At 34.2% G+C, this 22,253-nt stretch overlaps 4 protein-coding genes across 9 annotated transcripts in view; 3 read left to right on the forward strand and 1 right to left on the reverse strand.

Annotated features, from left to right (window-relative positions):
• LOC100180937 (DNA excision repair protein ERCC-6-like) overlaps positions 1 to 2,588 on the forward strand; it is a 12,288-nt gene extending 9,700 nt beyond the window's left edge. The window contains exons 21-24 of the mRNA XM_018817918.2: positions 299 to 394; positions 575 to 607; positions 751 to 1,644; positions 2,325 to 2,588. Coding sequence (XP_018673463.1) covers positions 299 to 394; positions 575 to 607; positions 751 to 1,644; positions 2,325 to 2,369 — 1,068 coding nt within the window. The 3' untranslated portion in view covers positions 2,370 to 2,588. The remainder of the gene's footprint in view (positions 1 to 298; positions 395 to 574; positions 608 to 750; positions 1,645 to 2,324) is intronic.
• Positions 2,589 to 3,008: 420 nt separating this feature from the next.
• Positions 3,009 to 7,065, reverse strand: LOC108951131 (2'-5'-oligoadenylate synthase 1). Its single transcript, XM_018817936.2, has 8 exons — positions 6,645 to 7,065; positions 6,214 to 6,475; positions 5,207 to 5,394; positions 4,715 to 5,009; positions 4,404 to 4,593; positions 4,263 to 4,347; positions 3,995 to 4,116; positions 3,009 to 3,221 (listed from the first exon to the last, which is right to left on the reverse strand). Exons 1-8 carry the CDS (start codon positions 6,780 to 6,782, stop codon positions 3,080 to 3,082), a joined length of 1,422 nt encoding a protein of 473 aa, XP_018673481.1. The 5' UTR covers positions 6,783 to 7,065; the 3' UTR covers positions 3,009 to 3,079.
• Positions 7,066 to 8,215: 1,150 nt separating this feature from the next.
• zf(c3h/c2h2)-1 (zinc finger (C-x8-C-x5-C-x3-H/C2H2)-1) lies at positions 8,216 to 18,397 on the forward strand. 2 transcript variants are annotated; one of them, XM_018817911.2, is made up of 20 exons: positions 8,216 to 8,811; positions 9,083 to 9,236; positions 9,694 to 9,822; positions 10,183 to 10,222; positions 11,208 to 11,405; positions 11,598 to 11,634; positions 11,705 to 11,829; positions 12,001 to 12,747; positions 12,969 to 13,050; positions 13,282 to 13,440; positions 13,871 to 14,048; positions 14,299 to 14,550; positions 15,077 to 15,287; positions 15,408 to 15,577; positions 15,709 to 15,828; positions 16,009 to 16,216; positions 16,416 to 16,545; positions 16,829 to 16,956; positions 17,178 to 17,335; positions 17,460 to 18,397. In XM_018817911.2, the coding sequence occupies exons 1-20, from the start codon at positions 8,256 to 8,258 to the stop codon at positions 17,659 to 17,661; spliced, it is 3,984 nt and encodes a 1,327-aa protein (XP_018673456.1). In that variant the 5' UTR covers positions 8,216 to 8,255; the 3' UTR covers positions 17,662 to 18,397. The 2 variants fall into 2 exon arrangements, with proteins under 2 accessions (XP_018673456.1, XP_002126658.2); XM_002126622.4 differs by having other exon boundaries at positions 16,009 to 16,192.
• An 889-nt stretch (positions 18,398 to 19,286) lies between these two features.
• LOC100184032 (centromere-associated protein E-like) overlaps positions 19,287 to 22,253 on the forward strand; it is a 23,531-nt gene continuing 20,564 nt past the window's right edge. The window contains exons 1-9 of one of the 5 annotated variants that reach the window (XM_009859815.3): positions 19,287 to 19,412; positions 19,474 to 19,562; positions 19,637 to 19,726; positions 20,306 to 20,424; positions 20,554 to 20,667; positions 21,056 to 21,205; positions 21,263 to 21,343; positions 21,451 to 21,605; positions 21,870 to 21,996. In XM_009859815.3, the coding sequence (XP_009858117.1) occupies positions 19,351 to 19,412; positions 19,474 to 19,562; positions 19,637 to 19,726; positions 20,306 to 20,424; positions 20,554 to 20,667; positions 21,056 to 21,205; positions 21,263 to 21,343; positions 21,451 to 21,605; positions 21,870 to 21,996 (987 nt within the window). In that variant the 5' untranslated portion in view covers positions 19,287 to 19,350. The remainder of the gene's footprint in view (positions 19,413 to 19,473; positions 19,563 to 19,636; positions 19,727 to 20,305; positions 20,425 to 20,553; positions 20,668 to 21,055; positions 21,206 to 21,262; positions 21,344 to 21,450; positions 21,606 to 21,869; positions 21,997 to 22,253) is intronic. The other 4 variants (XM_018817902.2, XM_018817903.2, XM_026833838.1 and 1 more) reach the window with 4 other exon arrangements.

Below are 22,253 nucleotides of genomic sequence, written 5' to 3' on the forward strand. Positions count from 1 at the left end.
TAAATTAGTAATTTTAGGGATATGCCGGCTCATTATTACTTGGTTTATTTCTGCTTTCACTAACCACTTCAGTGTCGTTCCAACTTCCAAGTAATGTGTAACAGACAAAAAGATGTTAAACTTTTTAATTTTTCTTATCTTGTCAAACTGGACCTACAACATGTTTAAATAGCTTTAGTTGTAAGTTATGGAAACAAAATCGAATATATTTTAACTTGTAAAAAATGTTTCATGCTTGTGTTAACTTAACTATCATCCGTTACCATTGACATGATTATGTTTAAATATCATTGTTTAGAAAAAAGTTGGCCCCACAAATCCTTTGTCTTATGAAGATGGTGAAGATATTATATTATGTGGGGATTCACCTATGCAGATGGATCCTAAACAAAATGTAAGTTAATATGGTGTTATTGATTACAATACTTAATGTCTCTCTTTTATTTCCTGTATATTCTTTATTGCACTTCTTGGTATATTTAATTTATTATTGAATTTTAATATTATTATGTAATAACCCTATGTAATGGATAAATGTATTTTTATGTACCTCATGCTTTCCTGCAACTTTTAGGTCACATCAGGAAACCCAAGCACTCCAATTGTGGTAACTATATTACACCATTACCATGTCACTTTAGGTTTTATCAAATACTTTTAGTTCCATTTTGTGATTTAAAAAAAATGTGATGCTTTAGTATCCGTATATGGCTGATTTTTATAATAATGTATTCTTTCATATTCTTCCAGGTTGAAGACTCGTTTGATATGTTTGTGCAATCTAATAATAACGACAGCGATACAGATGAGCTCTCTAGCGACGATGAATGGAAGAAAGCATTTAGTGAAACAACAGGAAATGTGGTTGAGCTTCAACCTGCTGAAAATCTCTCCAAAGTTTCTTCAGCGTTAAGTTCAACTATGATGGATGGGAACATGGCGAGGAAATCGCAACTGTTTGGATTAGATGAAGAATTGGTAAACGATGTGGAAACTACTGAAGATAATGTAACAGACTTAATAGATCAAAGTGCTGCATCTGTTTCATTTAAATTGAGTGTGTCAAGTGATGACAGTGCTTTGGAATATAACAGTCCACAACGAACAAATACGGCTCTAAATGATAATAATCTCTCCACTGATGTTAGTACATCACTTCATGACGTCACGCCACCGGAAGAAATTGCGCAAGGTGAAGTTTCAAGTAATAAAAACGAGAGCATGAGCAGCGGAACTTCATTAATTGATGTAAATGCCTCATTTGAAGATGTAGCGAAATTAATTCATAATGCAACAAAATCTATTGAAGAGATACCAACATCAGGGAATAACACAACTACTTCAATTGTAGATAACACATTTTCTGACCTAGATGATGAGGATGATGACATAACACAAGAATTATCGAAAGAGGAAAATAACTTAACACATGATGACGAAAATAACTTAACACATGACGATGACATCACCCAGGAGTCATTTTCAGCCAGTGGTGTCACAGCGGAGAAAATTGTTAAATCTGGGGATAATTCGGAAATTAATCTATATCTGTCTGATGAAGATGAGCAATTATCAACCTGTGACAAAACAGAATCTGTGTGTTCCGTCAATTCGCTTGATTCTTTTGAATTTCCAACATTTGATGTAAGTTGAATAGTTTTTAGTTAATTACCTAAATTGTACTTAGAAGGGGCATACCATCAAAAAATAAAAATTTCTGTATGAATAGATATGCTCAAATGTAACCTAAAGGTATCTTCAAAGTTTCCCAAAACGATATGGCTTCTAAAAAATCCCCTCGAAAATAACCGCTGGAGTAAAAAAATTTGGCTGTTTCTACAATGCATGGGATTTCCCATTAGAAAAAAAATTCACTCAACTTTGATCGTTTTTAGTTCCTAAAATACTAATGAAAGTTCAAACTTTTGTTTTGATTTTGTATAACAAATGCTTAGCAAAAAATATGCACTTTATTATGTTATAATTTTTTGATTGAACCTAGGTACATACTAGATTATGCTGACTCAGCATATTTTCAAACCTAAACACGAAAAACTGACTTTTTTATAAAAAGAATGTTACAGTAAGTACTAGTAAGACGTAATAGACATTTTATTATAAAAAAATGCGAAAAATTTGCTGTTTTGAAACTCTTTGTTTTTTCAAAAGTTACTTTGTATTTTAAAACTTGGATGGTAGCTTTAGTTCACATATGAGCATATCTATCAATACACAAATTTTGATTTTTCATTGGTATGCCCCTTTAATAAAATCTACTTATGTCGTATACACAACATTTAAATTTAACTTAAAACTCATTTTAGAACCTTGAAGATTCCAACGGATTCATTTCAGATGCTGATGATTAAGTTTTGTGCAATACAAAAGATGACACTTTCTTTTTACGTCCTCCCTTATTCAACTTTTCTTCTTGGTGTTCTGTGCAACCACAACAAGAATGTGGTGGTGTTCCAAAAAACCACTAGAATGTGGTGGTGTTTTGTACTACCACACAACAACTTTCTTACGTTTTATTTCACACGTAACAGTAAAGTAGAGGTTCTTTTAAAAAAAGATTATCTTCATGACTTGCTTTTTTTCTAACATCATCAAAGAGGGGAGTTTAGCAAGACTCTGTTACGCCACATCGTCCCATGCCTTCACGCTTGCACAGACGTTGTTCAACGGGTTGGCTGGATGATATAAACACAACGGAAATGGGCAGGGGTCAATATGACTTTAATTTGAGATAAAAACAACAAAAATATCTTTAAAGTTATATATATATATGTATAAAGTTTAAATGGCAAAGAAACTAGCACAGCCGGTTAAATTCGGTAGGTTAACTACAAGTTGCAGAATACTGCTAAAGTAAATATATTTTCGTTTGGTTTCCAATCTTGTAGCTTTTATTGCTATACTTCGAAAGGTTTGATTTTAATTCATTAATTTTAACCTCTGGGATTATTTCAATATAATATCCCTAAGGGCTATAATAAAAAGTATAAGGAAATTAAATATTCGAAACTCAGCCAGTTGCACAATATTCTACAGTAAAAGGCAAAACGAGCCAATATGTTTATCTCCAAGAAATGTTTTTTCTAACACCATCAAAGAGGGGTTTAGCAAGACTCTGTTGTGCAACGTACGCCACTTCGTCCCATGCGTTCACGCTTGCACAGACGTTGTTCAACGGGTTGGCTGGATCAAGAATTATTGGTCTGAGCAGAATAAAGAGGATTGACTGGATGGGGTACAAGTAGATTAAAAGAGCTGACTAATAGTAATATATATAAGTAGGCCACACGTGTGGTTTAATTTGTTTAAGTGCGGACTGCAGTATGCTTAAAAGACGGAATGACATATATTAGAAAATGTCGATAATATATATATATACAGCAGATTTTTTATGTATAGTAGGGTGGGAGAAAACGGGACACCTTTAGAACATAATATTCTACTTTCCTTATCGTTTTTTAATCAATTAACAACGGTCTATAGGAGTCATGAGGTTACGGTTTTATAATTCGTTGAATGTTCTCGGTTTACTACTATAAAAACGAGAAATTAGAATGAATAGGTGTCCCATCCCCCCCCACCTTAATTTGTAAAATTACACCTATTGTGCGAATCGCTAAATAACTCCTCGTGTGTTTTATTATATTTTATTAAATTGTTGTCAATTAATAAAGGAATGATAGTACTAATTTCTGGTATCACCCAAAAACCTTCATGTATTTTAAATGTGAAATATTTGGCAACATTTGCTTAAGTGTCCCATCTCCCCCACTGTACTATATTTGTTTTATTTTTCCCACGTGCCATTTTGGTCGTGCTCACGCGTAATTTTTTATACCTTTAATCACTTATAATGATGTATTAAAAGTAGGCTGCGACACACAAGCTACGTACTGTTCGCAAGTAACTTCAGAGTAGCCACTTGTGAAATTAAATTTGGGTTTTGGGCGTTTAGGGCTGGAAGGATTAGATTTACCGGTGTTCGGTCAAAGCTTGTTGAACCCACAAGCTTTTCAGGAAATAGTTTTCGTTCCACGCCACACATAAGTCTTCATATTTTATAAGTTGCTCAAGAATGGAAGCAAATGCGTGTAGAAACTGTATATAAAAAACAACCGATCAGAAAAATATCAAGGAAATCTGATTACCACCTGATGTGTTTAAACAGATCGTTTAGTACGAGTACCAAATAAGTTTAGCAATAAACATATAAGCCAAAATTTAAGACAGAGATTAAATCTTACTTTAAAATGCAGAGGCTTCCCATGATTTTCCCAAACGTGAACTGTAATTAATTCCAGGGTATACGAGTTCGGTAATCTCCGGAATCTAAAGTAACGATTATTAGAATCCATACTTGTTTAAACTGCAACCCACAATCCTACTTATTTATTTTACTGTTTTCACCAAAACTTGTTTGCTTCCAGTGCTTGACAAGGCGCATAAGGTCACGAAGCGGAGCTGGCTTGCGTCGCACAAACTCCACTTGAAGCTGTAGCAAGGCAGCGCTGTACAGTTGAAGTTGAAGCGAGTTTTTGCAGTTTTCAATGCGGCGATAGATTGCCTTTTTATCCTCTGCGGTAATATTTGGAAATTTTATTGAAACATAAGCGGTGTTGGTTTTGTGTTCGTCAGCAGCTTTTCATGCATGAAAAGCTAATAGTATTTACATTAATATTCATCCCATATAACTTACCTTGAGTTGGACGTGGTCCTAACAAATCATTACACGGTAAAACGTCTACATGATGTATATGATCGTTCTTTACACATTTCCATTGAAAACGTAGCGCCAGGGGTGTGACGTCACTCATTAGAACTCTGGTGGCCAACAGCGAGTTTTGAAGTCGTTTTTTTAAGTCTTTTATGAATTGAACCATGTTCAACGAACATTGCGCTGTACCTTCTACCAAAGAGAAGTTTTCGACAAATACAACCATATCAATGTCGGAATGTCCACGAATGCAAGTGCTTTTTCCGTACGATCCCCCCTGTGAAGATATCAGGTAAACAAAATGTCAAAATTTAAAACTATATATGTCAAATCCAAGAATGTATTCAAAAATAAAATTATAACAATCGCAACACAAAAAAACAATTGTTAGATAAAATGGCACGGTACCGAATGCGGCGAATTTAATATTATTAATATATTATCCTCTCAGCAGAAACGTTTATGTTAACTTACCCGAATGACATGACTGACTGGAAGTGGCAATTCTTCCAAGAGGAAATTAACGAGTAGATTGACATCATCGTTGCATTCAGTGGATCCAGACAACTTTGGTTTCAGCTCCTGATTTATATATCTTTCAACGTCGCATGGTTTTAAAAAATCGAGTATGTTCCAGTTTTGGAGACGCAGAGAAAGCGAGTCTGTAAATTGAAGTACAATTTCAACAAAACACACATTTCGCCTTACCTTAACGTATATTTCTTTGTTAATCGTGTTGATATCTTAATTTATTAGTTAGGGCCCGTTTGTCATCTCGACAACAATTGGTGTATGCGGCGCTTAATGTGAATATATAGGCTATACTGGGACGGGAAAAGTGGGACACTTTATTGTCCAATATTTAAAAAACAAAATGTGTGTTGTATGTTTTTTTAGAATATTTTACATTTATTTTAAACTCAACAACCACGTTTATTTTATACTCACTCAAAAATTGTCTTAACTGTTATCTTAATTGATAAAACTATCACTTGGCAATGCGATGGCACATATACGTGTGTGTTGTCATGTTTGTCCTAAATATACTTAACTTTATTATAGCTCACGCCATTTATGGTCTCCCATCCATTACTTTTCGTTTGTGTTCTTTATCCACATGTTTCAAAACTTTTATTATAATCACATTTGTTTTATTTGCTTTTTTTTTCTATGTTCTCTGATTTTTTTTAATGTTTTTTTTTAACTACGGTCTAATATTAGGCTTGTTTTACTCCGTTAAAAATTGTGTTTTTTATTTAACACCGATTTTTAATAGTTAAAACATTAACCGATTTATGGCGTGCTTTATGGAGTCGTGAGAATACTGTAGAATACTTCTGTGTTTATAATTAAATTGGCATCTTCAAAAGAAACGATATCTTACTTTACCTATGTTCCCCCTTACTCCACAGTTCAACCTATACTATATTTTTCCTTCTGTAATTTCCCAAATCTTCCATTTTTAATTTCTCCAGTCGTACCTTTTGTTTGTGTAGTTAGACTGTGGATATCCCTCTCGTGCCTTTCTCTTCCATGAACACTTCCCATAACTTGATTACACATCCTGCAAGTTGTAATTGCTCCTGGTGACGTGAACAGAGATATTCTCGAAGTAGGGACTTCCCAAAAACTTTGCTCCTCCGTACTGTCTCGTGGTCTAAGAACCCTGCACGCGATAGATGGCGGCTGCTTGTAGATGATCGGAAGTTGCTTATCGAACGGGTGTTCTATGTTTTTATGCGTCTGTATAGTGTGTGGAACACACCAGGTAAAAAATAACAAAATATGTTCACATTTCCAATTAACCTTTAAAATCCAACGTAAGCAAACGGCAGTACAATTTTGTTACGAAAACAAAACTTTATTTATGATAAAGAGGCAAACTAGACCACAGGCGTTATTAGAAATTTACCTTTAGTTCCTTGCTGTGAATTTCGTTTCCACATTTATCACAAAGGACTTTGTTAAAATGAACTTTTCGCAGATGAATTCGAACTGCTGCGGGGCTGCCAAATTTGTTGCCACATCGATTGCATTCATACGTGTGCATCGTCGATTGTTTTCACAAAAACTCTTAAATTTAATCGCTCGCCTTTTTTCACAAACCACCCTTAACTGGTAGGGCGGTAGGGTATACAACAGCTATATCAAAAGTAAACTATAGGCGGTATACCGCGTACTAGTTTCGATAGGACGACACGGTATTGTCAAAATAAACCCGGGGTGTTGATTCTATCTGCGTGATAATAAAGTAGATTAAATACCCAACTCGTAATTCGAAACTTGTGTCAGGTCATTCTTTGTATTCTCAAGCCTATTGTTAAAATATAAGCACATTCCTAAAAGAGACTCACAGAAATGATCGCTTATCTATTTATTCGATGCCCATTACTCATGTTTAGTTGCCAAATAACAAACCAAATGATTCTGTGATTTCAATTTATCGTTTCTTTAAAAACATTTAACCATGAACCCATAAATAATCCATACATATACCTTCGTTATTGGTTTGTTTAAAAGATCATTATACTGTCTGTCATTACGTGTATGCTACATTGCCAGCAACCTATTAAATCAAACTTTTTCTACGAATTACCAATTGAGCGTCGATTATGTTTAAATATCGGCCCAAACACGTAGTAGACTGACGTCGACTTCTTCCGGTGGAATACGTTGGACAACAAATTTAGAATAAAAATCAAATTAGAAATGTGTTTGTTGTTAATGTTATTTACAGGGGAACCACAGGCATTGTTTATTAAACACAAACCTTATCTTTTTATGTTCAAGCGAATTTTATTTTTAAAATAAAAGACACCCCGTTAAAATAATAATAAACTGCACTCGAAACAGCGTGAGAATATTTAGTTGGGGAAATCCTTTCTGTTAAAATTTCGAGTTCCTTTCAAAGTAGTTTTAGGGTTTTTAAAAATAATAGTTTTTTTAGCGTTTGTTAGGTTTATTTTGCGATTTTGCCTATACCTGTGTAGTTTTTGGTGTCCAGAAAACATCATGCTATCGATCATGTATGTTAGAGGGAGATTGAGATAGAAATTCGCGCACCGAAAGTCGATTGGCCGGTTGCGTATATTATATATACTGCTGCTTATGCATACGTGACCTTTTATAAGACAGCTTTATTTTTGTCTAGAATAAAGATATAAACTGCATCGCTTAGTTACTTTAATAAATAGTACGTTTCATCCTAACAGAACATAGTTTGCTAAATCGAATCTAATAATTAAAAAAAAGATTTTATAACAGATGTGCTTAACACAATGAAAACCTTGTACCCAGATAAGCTGGCGCTAGTGAAGAATTCCCCCCACCCACTTTTTTTGCTAACCACCAACTACTAACCCCAATAACCACTAACCCCCTAACCATCAACCCCTAACCACCAACCTCTATCCCTTTCCAAAAGCCTATTCTGCTATGTACCGGAGGATTTTTCACTAGTGTCGGCTACTTCTATGATTTCTTTTTATATTATAACTTTTTTGTGTTTTTATTTTAAGGGATTATGGTTAAGATATTTGTAGGGCGTCTGGCCCCGACTGTTACTGCAGTTCAGCTGCGTGAATTGTTTGAGAATTATGGAACTGTTTCTGATTGCGATATTCTACGAGATTATGGATTCGTTCACATGTCGAGCGAAGTAGAGGCACAGAAGGCAATTACTGCTCTTGATAAATATGAGCTCGTTGGAAGTAAACTGAGTGTTGAGATGTCAACATCGCGCTCCATGAAGTCGTGTCAACTCACTGTCAAGAATCTGCCGCGCGGCACCAACCCTCAGGACTTGCATAAACTTTTCAAAAAATTTGGAACTGTGACATTGTGTAGAATTAGCAGCGATCAAGCAGTGGTGCATATGCGTTTTCCATCTATGGCAACTAACGCTGTTAGAAATCTAAGTGGAGAAATATATCGTGGAAATGTTTTGTCTGTCGAATTAGCAAATAATAATAATCGACCACCAAATAATTGGCCAAAGACAACTCCGAAGGAATGGAAAGCAAGCGATATTTTTCCAGTTATCAAAGGAAGTTCTGAAAGTCTGGAAAATATTTTACAAGGTACTTTGCTTATTGGCTATAAAGATAATTCTGGATGAAATAAAATACGTAATTAAATAAAACAATAATCTTTGTTTATGAAATATTCTTTTTTATAGGCTCCATTTTATAGTTTTTTCATTTATTATTTTTTTTACCAATTTATAACAGTAAAAATGTGATGTATTTTATTTAACAATCGAATTACTTTAGTTATTGCCCTTTCAATTGTAAATATATTCCTGTATATTGTATATATATATATATACATATTATTTCAAATTTATTACAGATGAAACTAATTCAATTGAATTGAAAAATGAATTTTCAAGTGAAAGCACAGTTATGGTGAATGGAATCTCAAATGAACACTCGGTTGCAGAAACCACAGAATCAATCGATACTACGCTACCCACCCCAATTATTGTTGCAATATCAACACAAAGGTAAAACTAGTTTGTTTTGTGATAAACACACAAAGTCTTAACTTTAAGTCACCGTCATAATTTTTTTTTGATTGTGTAGAGCGCTTCTAGAAAAGTTTCTATTTGTAGTGTGTTCACTGTATCGCTTAACACTGTTTTGTTTTAAACTAAAAGCATAGAACATGCTTGAGTATATTACTGTTTATATTCCTCTTAACTGTGAAACAAATTGTGTCTGTAGTACTTTCTATGGAACTAAACAGGAAGCATCTGTGCTGTTGTGTTAGAACAGCTTATACAACAATCAATTAATAAAAAAATGTTTATTGTTAGCAATTGTAAACTGCATGTATATGTGACTGTCATTGTTGGTAATTCTAAATATTAATGTACAGTAATAGAATAAACATTTCTTAAAAGCATTGCCCTATTCCCACAACACTGTAATAACTTTCCATTATTAATCCCTTCTCTTCAGCTCTGTAACAGCTGCTACACATGGCAATGGGACTGTTGTTTCAAGCACAATGCAACCAACTATAGAAAAAGCCCATGAACCACGAGAAGCTAGGAAACGCAGGATACAGCAAGGCCTTAAATTTTTACAGTAAGTGTTTATACTGCGACAACGCAACTAATGACTCACTCAGTATACATGACTTGTTGTTATCTATTTTTCTCTGTGTGTTTAATTATGTTGAACTGAATAAACTATAATATCTAGTTTCCATGCTTGACTGCAGTGTAGATATACAATACATTGTCCATTCAATATGTTCGGTCCAACTTCTGCTCAGCTTGTTTTTGTAAAATGTGACAAAGGATTTTTCATTTGACCTGATAAAATAAATCTACACATTGGGTAATTTAATTTTTGTTTCAGACAGTATGTTCTTATGAGCCATAAGTTTGATTAGTCTGTAGTGTTATTCATTAGCGTTTACAATTTCACGAATTCTATTTATAGATCACCAATGCCTTGGAGTGGTAGTGCTGAGCTGTATGAGGTACGTATCTAACTCAAACCCTGCAGACATTTCAAACTTGTGTATTATATCTTAATATCCAAAAACCCTTTTCATGACAATTTAGCATGAGGTTTTAAGGCAGTGTTGACAAATAAATCAATTGAGTATTGTATGCAAATGAGTAAAATTAATCATAATGTCATAGCTATATGTATAGACCAATTTATGCCAACACCTATTTTGTATCGTGTATTATAGTGAGCCCATAATTCTTCTAGCAAAGTTCTGGGAAAGTAAAAACTATTTGTTTAGTGTGACAAGTTTGTGATATCTATATATATGTTTTTTTTGTACTGGTGCACACCATGCATATCTTGTGCACCCATGTGCACACTGGTTGGAGAGCACTGATTTACACAAAAATACTCTACATCTAATTTGCACATATTGTGCTTAGTAGAGTAATAGTTCCAATATTTATGAATGATACTGGTAGTCTGGTAATATTATATCAGCTGCGTAAACAATAAGCTGTTGTGGTTGTTTTTGCATGGAAAGGAAAATTATTTGCTATAAACTCCATGAACTCCCATTGTATAATTGATTATGAGTTCTCCATGCACATAAGTGTAACCATTAATTGTCAAGTGAACTGAAATTTGAAACAAAGGATACTTTCAATTTAAATAGACTTGGATAAGTTTGGTAAAATACATATATTACATGAAATAAAAAGTTGAACAATATTTTCCGAACTTGTTGACTAAATTTGACGATGTTGACTAAATTTGTATATTTTCATTGAAAGCCGACATGCATATTTGTTATATCGACTTTGGTGCAGCGATGCTAATGTGGTTGTTTTAGTTAAAGAATAATGTTTGTAAATAACTAGGAAATGTTAATATTTAAAATGTTGTGCTGCTGAAAATGGTTTTGGGTTTTTCTTTCCTAAAAATGTGTTTTATTTTTATTAATTTGGGATCTTAAATTAATTGTTTATTTTTTTTTTGACTTTCAACAGACATTCCTGAACCAACTGAAAGAAATGATGATGCATGAGGGAACAGAGTTATGCAGGGAGGGTTTGTTTAAGGAATCAGTTGCTCAATTGAATGAAGCCATCAACATATGCGCATATATGAAGAAGGAGGGTATCAATGGATACATGGATAACTTTGAGAAGTTACTTATGGAGAGAGCAAGTGTTCATCTAACTTCCGTGAGTCTTCATATGGCTGCTACTATCTTAGTTTTACTTTTTTGCGATTTTTCAGACTGTTTTACAAAGCAAGTTAATTTTTTTTTTATATTTTTTATATTTATATTATAAATTATAAATACAGTTGATTAATGTTAGCTGCATTTTGACACATACTAAATGAAACTTATAAACTTTGTCACTTAATTTCAGGGAAACAATTCAGCTGCTTTGGAAGATGCAGAAAAAGGTTTGAAACGATTCCATTTACCTACTTCCCATTATCATAGTACACAAACTTACATTTAAACGTTTTCCAGCGTTTAATTTAAGCAACGGCAGCAACCAAGTTGCGTTGAGGTTTAAAGCAAGGTGTTTGGTGAATTGTGGTCGTAGAAACGATGCTTTGTTTCTCATGTTGAAGTTTTCTCAAGTTGCTACATTTGTAAGTCACTAGACACTTTATCTTCTGTTAAATAGTTTTAAGTTAAAACATGTTTAATTCAGTTTTTGACATCAAAGTGTTCTAATATTCTTTACAAATTTTTAAATCAAATCTTAACAGATCATACATAGTTAAGGTTTTATATTTTGGCTCTAAAACCCTTCCTTTCAGGATGCTGAATCGGCTCAGTTATGCAGCATCTTGAAGCAGAGCATGGGAAACATGAATGATGAACAATCGCTTGGTTTGAGTAACAATAAAGGAGCGATAGGTGATGGAAGAAACCGGATATCTTCCAGTTTTTTTCCTCGAAATCCGATGGATGGTGGGACCTTCAATGGATCTCGAGGAGGTTGGTCGATGATGAACGGATCCGGTGATGCCCACAACGGATTCCTCTCCTCATATTCCAACTTTGGAAACGGGAGTAGATCTCTCTTGGGTGCCGGTACACAATCCTTGCAACCGAATGAATCGTTTTCTTCCCCACTTGGAAGTCAATTTCAACCTTATTTTAACCAAAACAGCAACAGTTCGGGTTTCTCTGGTTTTTCCGGAAATTTTCTTGACAATCCAGTTCCAGGTCCAATAACCAGGCCAGGGCAGAACCTCTTCACAAACACTCTATATCAAGCTCCTCAACAAAAGTCTTCTATCTTTTCCCAAGATGTTCTTTATCCCATGGAGCAAACGAATGGACTTCATCGAGAATCTTCGATGCCTCTTCCAATTGGTTTCCGCCGACCTCAGGTCAACTCAGCTAATTCATATCCCTCTAGTGCAGGAAGTCCATGGAACGATACAACTAACGCTCTCTCAGGAATAAACAGTGCACCGACAAACAGAGGTTGTGTAGATAACACGATTGATGAAGAACTTGCAAGAGGAATTGAAGAAGAATTAAAAACTAACTTAAATGTAAGTTTCTTCTAAGTAAATCTTTCAATAAAGTTGAGATTTATTTTTGTAAAATAGCCAGTTATTGCTTTCTTCTTAACAATCATTGTTGTAATAATGTAATTATTACTAGATTATATGTACTGAAGTAAAAGTGTCTATTATTAATTCTTGAACCTGCTTTCGTTTTACCTCTGTGTGCACAGACAGCAGTAGGTATTCACTTTTTATTTGTTTTGCAGCATAAAGTAAATTCATTAACGCTTACATCAAATTCCAAGTCGCTTTGGCCAAACTCGTTAAACAGCGATCCAGGTTTTCAAGGTAAAGTAATTCAGTTAGTAATATGCAAACAACCCTAACATCCCTTTTATATGACAAAAAAATTTAAATTTTTACTAAGTTGTCCGCTATGCAAAACAAAACAAAAAAATGAAAAATTTATATTTAATTTTTTTTTTTAATTTAAAAACACTTTATATATTTATTGAAAGTTAATCACACTGAATTTGGTAATAAATGTATGCAGTATGTAACATTAATTTAAACACTCAGGCAATTCAACGCACAACACATCAAGCTATACTCATTTTCCAATGAATACCTCAAAAAGTGGGTTCACTGGCTCATTTCTCGGACCTGCAATGTTAGGAATATCCGCAGGAAATCAACAACAATTGCCTGTGTCTGTTTCATTGCTAAGCCATGATACAGGTCTGTAATAATGTTTTTTTTTTTTGTTCTTGGTTATATATAATATATATATTTTTTTTTTGTTTTTTTAAACTGGTTATATTATAGTATGCAGCATCTTTTGTATAGCTTTTTATGAATGCTGATTTTACAAAAAGTATAACTTTGATGTTTGTGAATATATCATGTTTATTTATATTGTGAGTTGTGACTAGTGTGTGTGTCCCCATGGTTTACGTTTTGGTACAATCACATCTATTTATATCACTGTGAAGCTTTTTGTTGCCCGATTTTAATTGTACAAACGAAGCAGCCTATCACTTCAGCATTAAAATATTTTTGTTAATAAAAACCATCAGCCTACCTTATAAGTTACTCCCTTTTGGTTTGAATTAAATTAGTAAACATATTTTATTACCATAATTATATCTAAACCTTCCAACCTCATCAGAAGTAGTAAACAGCACACCATCATCTGTTATAAACAACAACATTGGTGCTGTTGAAACCAACCAATCAAACGACTCGCTGAGCGAGATATTGCGCAATCCACTTCATGATACGCACGAGTTTAAACTCGGATGTTCCGACTGTGTCTTGAGGACTGGACCAAGGGTCACAGACTTCAGGTGGATTAATATTATTTTACACTCGACATTGCTTCAGAACTTATTGTATATTGTATTCCACAGAAAAGTTTATGAAAACATTAAAATACCAGACTAACAGTATTACTACATACATATATATATATATTATATATACTTTTTTTCCAGAACACTGCCGGTGGTGCAGTTTCATCTTTATTTGAGCTGATATAATTTTCTATATGTTACGACAGGTGAATCCATAATTTAAAAAGTGTTCGTTTAAATCTAGACACGATGATAGTCTTGTCCATTCCTGCTATAAAAATATTGTTCTTTGTCGTCGCCGTGGCAACAAGGATTGGTTGAAAATACGACCAAGACCTCAACCGCAGTCTAAGGCCCAGTTATATGATGGTCCTTACTATATATGCAAGGATCTGATGGCTGGGCAGGATTGCACGTACCCTGCCGTGTGTACATTTGCTTACAACCAAGAAGAGATTGATGTATGGACACTTGAAAGGAAAGGAATGCTTAACAGGTGAACTATCGATGACAGAAAAAAATGGAATTTTTTTGTGTTTTATTGTTATTTGTACCAGTAGGCTTAGGAAATGCTTGGAAGTGTCTATGGAAATATTCCTAAATATCTGCTTGTTTTAATAAATTAATATAGATCAACTTTGTTTAAAACACAAATTCAATCAATATTGCCAACTGCAGTTCAAATTTATTTTCTCACATCTGCCATTTTGCAACCCACAATTAGCTTGGTTATAATTGCATGCTGCTGCAGCTGCCTTGCAGCAGTTTCCAATCAATATAATTTTACAGAATTATCAAAAAACAGATAGTTTTTAAACAACATGGGCACGTGACATGACATATTTTGACAGTGTAATCACATTACAATGTGTGACTTCTGTTAGAATATTACTGTGTTTTTTTATCTTAATATGTTTTATATTACTCATATGGAAAAGAGCATAAAGTTTATTTCAAACAACTTCTGCCCACCATTTGGCTGTCACTCTTCCACTCTTAATCTTTTATCTCCACTTGCGCAGAGCATGGCTGTGCAAGTCAATGGATCTGAATTATGTGAACAAGCTTTCTTTGGTTGGTTTGCTTATCTGCAAACATCGTGGAACGTTTGACTTTCTCTGTCGATCTTGCTTCCAGAACAAACCTCGCATCATTAGTATGTTTTCAGGCAATTCAAACAAATGCACCAATGAGAGCTGCCCTCATTTAAATACAGAAGAAAACCAACAGTTGGTCAGTTACCTCTGATTTTGTTTTTTTTTACTTGATTTACTTTTTTCGTTGCATTGTAATGGCTTTTTTATGCTTAAACTATTTTCCTGCCAATTTTTCAAACTATTTCTGTTTTATCAGACTCATATATTGCGCGAATCTTCAGTTCGTTTCACTGAGATAAGGTTCCCCATCCAACAAGCCATTCTCTGTCGTCATGCCATTCGATTTCAATGCACTCGTGGTGAAGATTGTCATTTTGCTCACAGTCTTGTGGAGAGAGATATATGGGCAATCATGGAGAAGGAAGAGTGAGTGAATAATTTGAATGTATTTTACCATTTGAATGTGTTTTGTCTTGAGAATGTATTTTAACAAATAAATAATTTAGTTTGTGTAAAATGCTTTACTCTGATTGGTTAATTCACATTTGAATTCATAGCCTCACAGCAGCAGAGGTTGTGAGGCAAGCACAGGAACACATTAAGAAGCAAGCTGCTGTCAATAAAGAATCAGAAAATTCAATGTTGTTTTCAGAAGGAGGTGACCTTGGATCATTTAGGTGGGAAATGATTGTCATTTGTCACAATTTGGTTTAGCATTAGTTGTTTAAACTGGACTTTTTTTGTAATGAGTTGAACCATGTTGTAAATTTGTTTAGTATTTTGAATCTGTTTTGATGTGATAAAATCAAGTTAGTAAGGAATACACAGTAGGTGGTTAAATGACTATTTTTTTTCAGATGGAAAGTGAAGTTTATTTGTTCACTGTGTCACAAAAATGGTCAGGTAAACGAAGCAACGAAAGACATGAAATATTGCACAGCTCGTGCCCAACACTCGTGGACTACCAACAAGAAAGTAGCCCTTGTGCACACTGCCAAGCGCTGGGTGCAAATACGTGATCTGCCGTACCTAAAGAATAAGGTGAATAACGGCGCCTGCCAAATCGTAAGTCTCCAATTTTTGTCTTGCCACTCCTGCTTCAAATACAACTTGCCTAGATCAAAAAGTCATGGCAGACATTCGCTTCAGCTCAATGAAAGTTTTGGTTTGCTTTTTGTGAGTGCGTGTTTTTTTCTTCCTACCTCAATCTCTAGCATTCATTAACAAACCTGTTTTTCTACAAAACATTATTATTATTTTTCAGAACCTTCCAGTAAGATTCGAACTGTGCGAAAACTTTCGTCGACAGAAACGATGCGCTTTCTCAGGAAAATGTAACTTCGCACATTCTCAGGAGGAAATGGATATCTGGATGTATCTCAGGGATAATAATTGTGAGTAGTTGGTTGTGTGGGAATTTCATGCGAAATCGTAGCTGGCTTTATTGTTCATTGTTAACAGCTATGACAGGCTTATCTCCTTTGTAACTGAATAATGGATGGTCAATTCTTACAAACGCTGTACTAGAAGGTCGATTTCTAGTAACTGTTTGCCTAAAAAAAGGTAGTTGGAATTAAAGAACATGCATCTTACCCTTTTGATTAAATGTCATTAGTAAAATGTAGAAATAAATAGATTTTATTCCTTTGTATAAAGGTTTGTTTGTTTTTGTTTTAGTAAAAGACTTGGAAGAGTTGTACGAAGCATTAACGAAAGCAAAACAAGCAAAATTGGCTTCAAAGAATCAATCGTTTACAACTGATACAAGTAATATTGTTCTACCAACTGATACTATTCTTCATCAGGTGAGTCCAAATATTTATTTACACTTGAGATTGTTCAGCACTCAGCAGTATTTACTTACCTGGCTTCTTGATGCTGCAAAATAAACAATGAATGTACATTATTGTAATGCTCAGAACTGGGTATCTTAAGTTATTTGTTTTATTACTGCAAATTAAAACCTTCTGGTACAAACTGATTTTTTTGTTTTTACAGTATTTAATTTTTGTTATATTCTGAACAGAGCTCATACCACTGTTGGTTATGCGACAAAGAATGCAATGGCCAGCGACAGTGGGAACATCATTGTTTATCTGAAAAACACAAAATGCGCGCAATTTCTGACAGTGATGGGCACTGGAAATTCAGGAAACCTGGGGGGAATTATAAACTTTGCGAAAGGTATTAATTGGGTTGTACAGGGTAGACATTTCGGATGGTATGGCTATTTTGACATTAAGGCATATATTAAGTTTACAGTTAAGTATAAAATAAAAATGTATTTTTTTGTTTTTTTTTTTCCTAGACATGAGAAAGGTGTTTGTGAGTTTGACTTTCTACCAGCAAGTGATAACACTTGTTCGTTTGCTCATGGGAAAGAAGAGCTTGAGGAATGGGTCCATCGTCGACAGTACGTTATAAACCGAATACGAAAGGCCCAAGATGATCATTTGATCGACGCAGGAGATGATATGAACAATTTGATAAACCAAACACCAGAGGCTTAGGATTTCCTTCATTTATAACCCCCATTGTTCGTTGTTCCTCAGAAATATTCGTTTTGTTTCGTGCGTTTCGTTAATGGCGCTACTGGGCACCCTATGACGTAGTACTCGTAGTATCTGTTCTGATTTATTAAAATACTCAGATTATTACCCACAAACACCGGAACTAGAAATGAACACTCCGTACACTGGGGAGATGTGTTATTCCAACATGTGCCAAACTCTTTAGATACTAAAGCCTCAGTAAACCTTTAACGTGTGCCTTTGAAGAGTTTATCTTTCAGCGTATTGGTACCGAAGTCACCTTCATCTCAACCTCACATTTTGAACCTTTTCATTAGTGCCCCATCATCTCTTTTCAATTCTCATTTTTATACAAGCATTCTCTCTTTTCCATAGATGCCATAGCCAACCAAGCCACCCTGCTTGGTCAGTACTTTCTTTTCATTCAAAACTAGTTTAAATAGTCTTCATTGTAAAGTCTGCACTAAGTATAGTCACACTCGTTTGGAATATTCTTCAATTCTTGTCATTTTTAGATACAGAGAAAATTACCCCTATATTTTTGTGCCACATAGCAACACGTCATTTTTTCATACGAACCCAGTGACGTTGTGCACTCGTTTCATTTGTACGATTCGCAGTTTCAGATTTCGGATAACTGATGTTTATGCGTTCGATGTGAGTAATGGTTTCAGGCGTCCTATTTGTGAATATTAAAATAAAATGGTCCCGAAAACGTTGTGTATTTGAATTGCATTGCTTATCAACAGTGTCGTGCTGCCACAGTAGTTGGCGCGCTCTCCTGCAACCTCGGGCCTGATTCTTCTATCATTGTGGGCGTTAAACACGTATAAGTTCTAATGCTCCAACCCATTGATAACTTTTGGGATATCTAAAATATCATCTGTACGTTACAAAAAAATCACTCAAAATATTTACTTACAAAGTTACATATAGTATACTGTGTGTTAAGATGGGACATATTTACTACATAATATGCTGATCTTAAACAATTAACGACGCGCCATGGGAGTCGTGTATACCAAATATGATAAGAAAATATAATGAGAAAATGTGTCCCATTTTCCCCTCCCCTACTATACGGGATAACTCGTAAGCTGGTACCATGTGTGAAACAGAACACGCGTGTTATAAAGACTCTCATTGCCCCGCCACGCGAAAGTTATTGAGTTCATTTTAATAATGTTTTGCTAGAACCTAGAATAGATCATATATATTAGTATATATATGCACAAATACGGTACCAAAAACACGTTTATGATATATGCAGTATCTGTTGCCCGATCGACGCTAATATATAAAAGAAAATAAAACAAACATTAAACTGACATATTGGTAAAATCTTTACAACCTAGTGTGATTATACTGTAATGCTAAGCAAGAAAACAATTTTGAAAAAACGCATATTGCTATAATTCTACTCCCTAAATAATTTTTAATACTGTTTCTATGTCAGGTCCAAAGCGCGAATTTCAATTTTTGTTAAAATAGTTTTTCAAGTATGACGAAGTCAACAAAGAGTACGGTATAGGTCTTCAGTGGTTTGTTTTATCTTTAAGTTAACTTCAAAAACGTTTTACACAAACTGCACTGTTTCTTTTGCATTTACAGCGCATTATAGTAGGGCTGCGATCGAAAGTCTGCTTAATGTAAGTGTTTTTAAGCATAATGGCAACGGCAAACGACGATGGAGTTAAAGTGTGTATTAGGGCGAGGCCATTAATTAGACGGTAAGTTTCAATAGATTGCCTACAATACTTAAAATGCCTTACAATTTATATTTTCCAACAGAGAATCAGGATGTCAAGCTCAGTGGGAGTTGGACACTCAACAAATAAAGTTGATTTCCAACAAGGAAAAAGTCAAGTCTTACATGTTTGGTATTCAACGCATTTTAAATAAATTATTTTTGTGTTAAAGAATAATGTTTAATCTCCCTTTGTTTTTTACACAGATCGAGTTTATGGAGACGATGAAACAACGAGAGATGTCTATGAAGAAGTGGCCGAACCAATCGTACAATCTGCCATGCAAGGATTTCATGGTGCCTGAACTGTTTACTGTTTACAATAATTTTATTTTTGGGTTTTGGTAAATTAAAACTACCAATCACCAAACATATGAAAGATTATGGTATTGGGCAATCAAGACTAAAATCAGATTCTGACACACTCATTGCGTTTAAAGTTACAATTCTTTGTTTAATATTGGTTGCAATTTTGTAGAACCGACTGTTGTGTAACATTTTCTAATGTTATGTTTACATGGATACTAAACATTACCCAGTATTTTATGTTATTGTTTCTACTTTGTGATAACATAAACATAGATGGGGAAATTTACAGATTTTGTTGTAGCTTTGTATTGATTGTTGTAAATTGTCAGTGCCTTGTTACTAAATTTAAAAAAAAAAAACAATTGAAAAAAGTTTTCTTACTTACTGCTGTTAAATCATAGGGATTGTATTATTAAAGTATAAAAATTACAGTATAACACCTTTTAATATTGTTGATATGCTCAAAGCTGTTGTGTGTGTTAGTGTGTATATGCACATACTTCTACATGTATGGTATGGGTATTGTGTTTTTTGCAGTGCGTTTACATTTTTGTCACTTGTTACCAGGAACAATATTTGCGTATGGTCAGACCTCATCTGGGAAAACATACACAATGCTTGGTAATACTAACTCACCAGGCATCATTCCTCTTGCTGTCCAAGATATATTTAACATGATACAAAAGGTAATGTTTTTTATTTAAACTGCCCACATATCTTTACTTTTGTTGTGTTAAATGTAGCTAAACATTCCGTTTCTAGTAATTTTTAGCATTTTTTAATAATATTTTATTTGTTGAAATTTTTGTTTCCAGACTCCTGAGCGTGAATTTTTGCTTCGGGCCTCTTATTTAGAAATCTACAATGAAAACTTGAAAGATTTACTTTCCACTGAAGTTACCACTCTTAAAATCAAAGAAGATGAATTTGTGAGTTGTCTCTGTGGTCTTACTTTCAACTATAGACTAGTGTGTTGAAGAAAAATATCAATGATATAAATTCTTTTATCGAAGTTTACCTGAAATGAAAGTCTGAAAAGTGTAAATCAATGATTTTCTAAAGTGAAAAAACTTGGAAGCTTTCGAGCATTTTATCACTTGCACAAGCAATAATGGACACAGGTTAAACCTATAAATATATGATATTATAGCTTATAAAACTTATTTTATTTAAACAAAATTTAATAATTTAACATGTGTTGCAACTTAGAATTACTTGGGCTTAAATATGTAGGCAGCTGATAAAAGTGTGGTCTTCTCTAGGTTTTGTAAAAATCTTGATTACCTTTCCTAAATTGATCGTTAATGTTTACCTCAGAAACACGTGCGTGTGTATGGATTGCATGAAGAGATGGTCACATCACCCGATGATGTGATGAAACTGATGGCAAGAGGTGAAAAACTTCGACACATGGCGGCAACCAATATGAATGACCGTAGCAGTCGATCGCACACAATATTTAAGATGGTATGTCTGCAGGTGCAGCATGAAACTTTTTATTGCTAATTATGTTTTAATTTTCAGATTATTGAAAGTAGAGAGAGGGTGGATTTTAATCGAACCAGGGAAGTTAGTGACGATACTGCTGTCAAGGTCGCTCAACTTGTAAGTAGGGTTTTTAAGAACACAACAATTGAAAAGGAACTTTTATAATAAAAGAATAGTTATGCAGAATATGAATGTTTGTTCCAATCACTTTTTGCATGTTTTAGAACATGGTGGACTTAGCTGGATCTGAACGAGCAAGTCAGACTGGTGCTGAGGGTCAACGTTTGAAAGAGGGTTGTTATATTAACAAAAGTTTGATGGTTCTTGGTCAAGTTATCAACCAGATCTGTAAAGATAATGAATCTACATCGGGATCTGTGTAAGTAAAGATACCAACTTAAGTTAGTGCGCTGTGAAAAAAATAGTTTTTTTGTGGCCTATGGCTATGACATAAAATATAATGCAAATTGTTTATATTTTATGTTGGCAGTCTTGTCTTTATTATTATGTTTTTTTTTCTAACTGAAGCTGTTAATACCTATTTTACTTGGTTCTTCTCAATTCTGTTTTACCTCCAAAAATATTAATTCGGCTTAGATTATAATATAATGGAAAACATGTTTATATTTAACCTCATCTTCAGTTTCATCAACTTCCGTGATTCGAAACTCACTCGCATCCTCCAACCATCACTTGGGGGAAATGCCCTCACCGTGATAATTTGTACCGTTACTCTCGCTGCAGTGGATGAGACCGACAGCACCTTGAGGGTAGGAACAATCGAACATTAATACTGCCTGAGAATTGTATGCTGACCATTCGTGCTAATATTTTTTGTATATTTTGAATTGCACAAATTCATAAAACGGAAAATTTTACAAATGTTTTTTTGACATTCCTGTATTACTTGCGATTTCATAACCATGTCTATGTTTATATTTGTTTCCTAATTTGGTATGATCTCAGATTTTAATTTTATTTCATCCTTAGTTTGCCAGCAGCGCTAAGAAAGTGAAGAACAAACCGA

The sequence above is a fragment of the Ciona intestinalis genome, chromosome 3 (genome assembly GCF_000224145.3).
Source record: "Ciona intestinalis chromosome 3, KH, whole genome shotgun sequence".
Taxonomy (NCBI): domain Eukaryota; kingdom Metazoa; phylum Chordata; class Ascidiacea; order Phlebobranchia; family Cionidae; genus Ciona; species Ciona intestinalis.

What these genes read in the sequence shown, in the direction of transcription:
- LOC108951131 (XM_018817936.2), bottom strand. Translation starts at nt 6,782, where the DNA reads ATGCACACGTATGAATGCAATCGATGTGGCAACAAATTTGGCAGCCCC. An exon ending in CAGTCAGTCATGTCATTCGG is followed by an intron (nt 5,010 to 5,206) that starts GTAAGTTAACAT and finishes ATATCTTCACAG; the next exon opens with GGGGGATCGTACGGAAAAAG. An exon ending in CAAGCTTTGACCGAACACCG is followed by an intron (nt 3,222 to 3,994) that starts GTAAATCTAATC and finishes TATTCTGCTCAG; the next exon opens with ACCAATAATTCTTGATCCAG.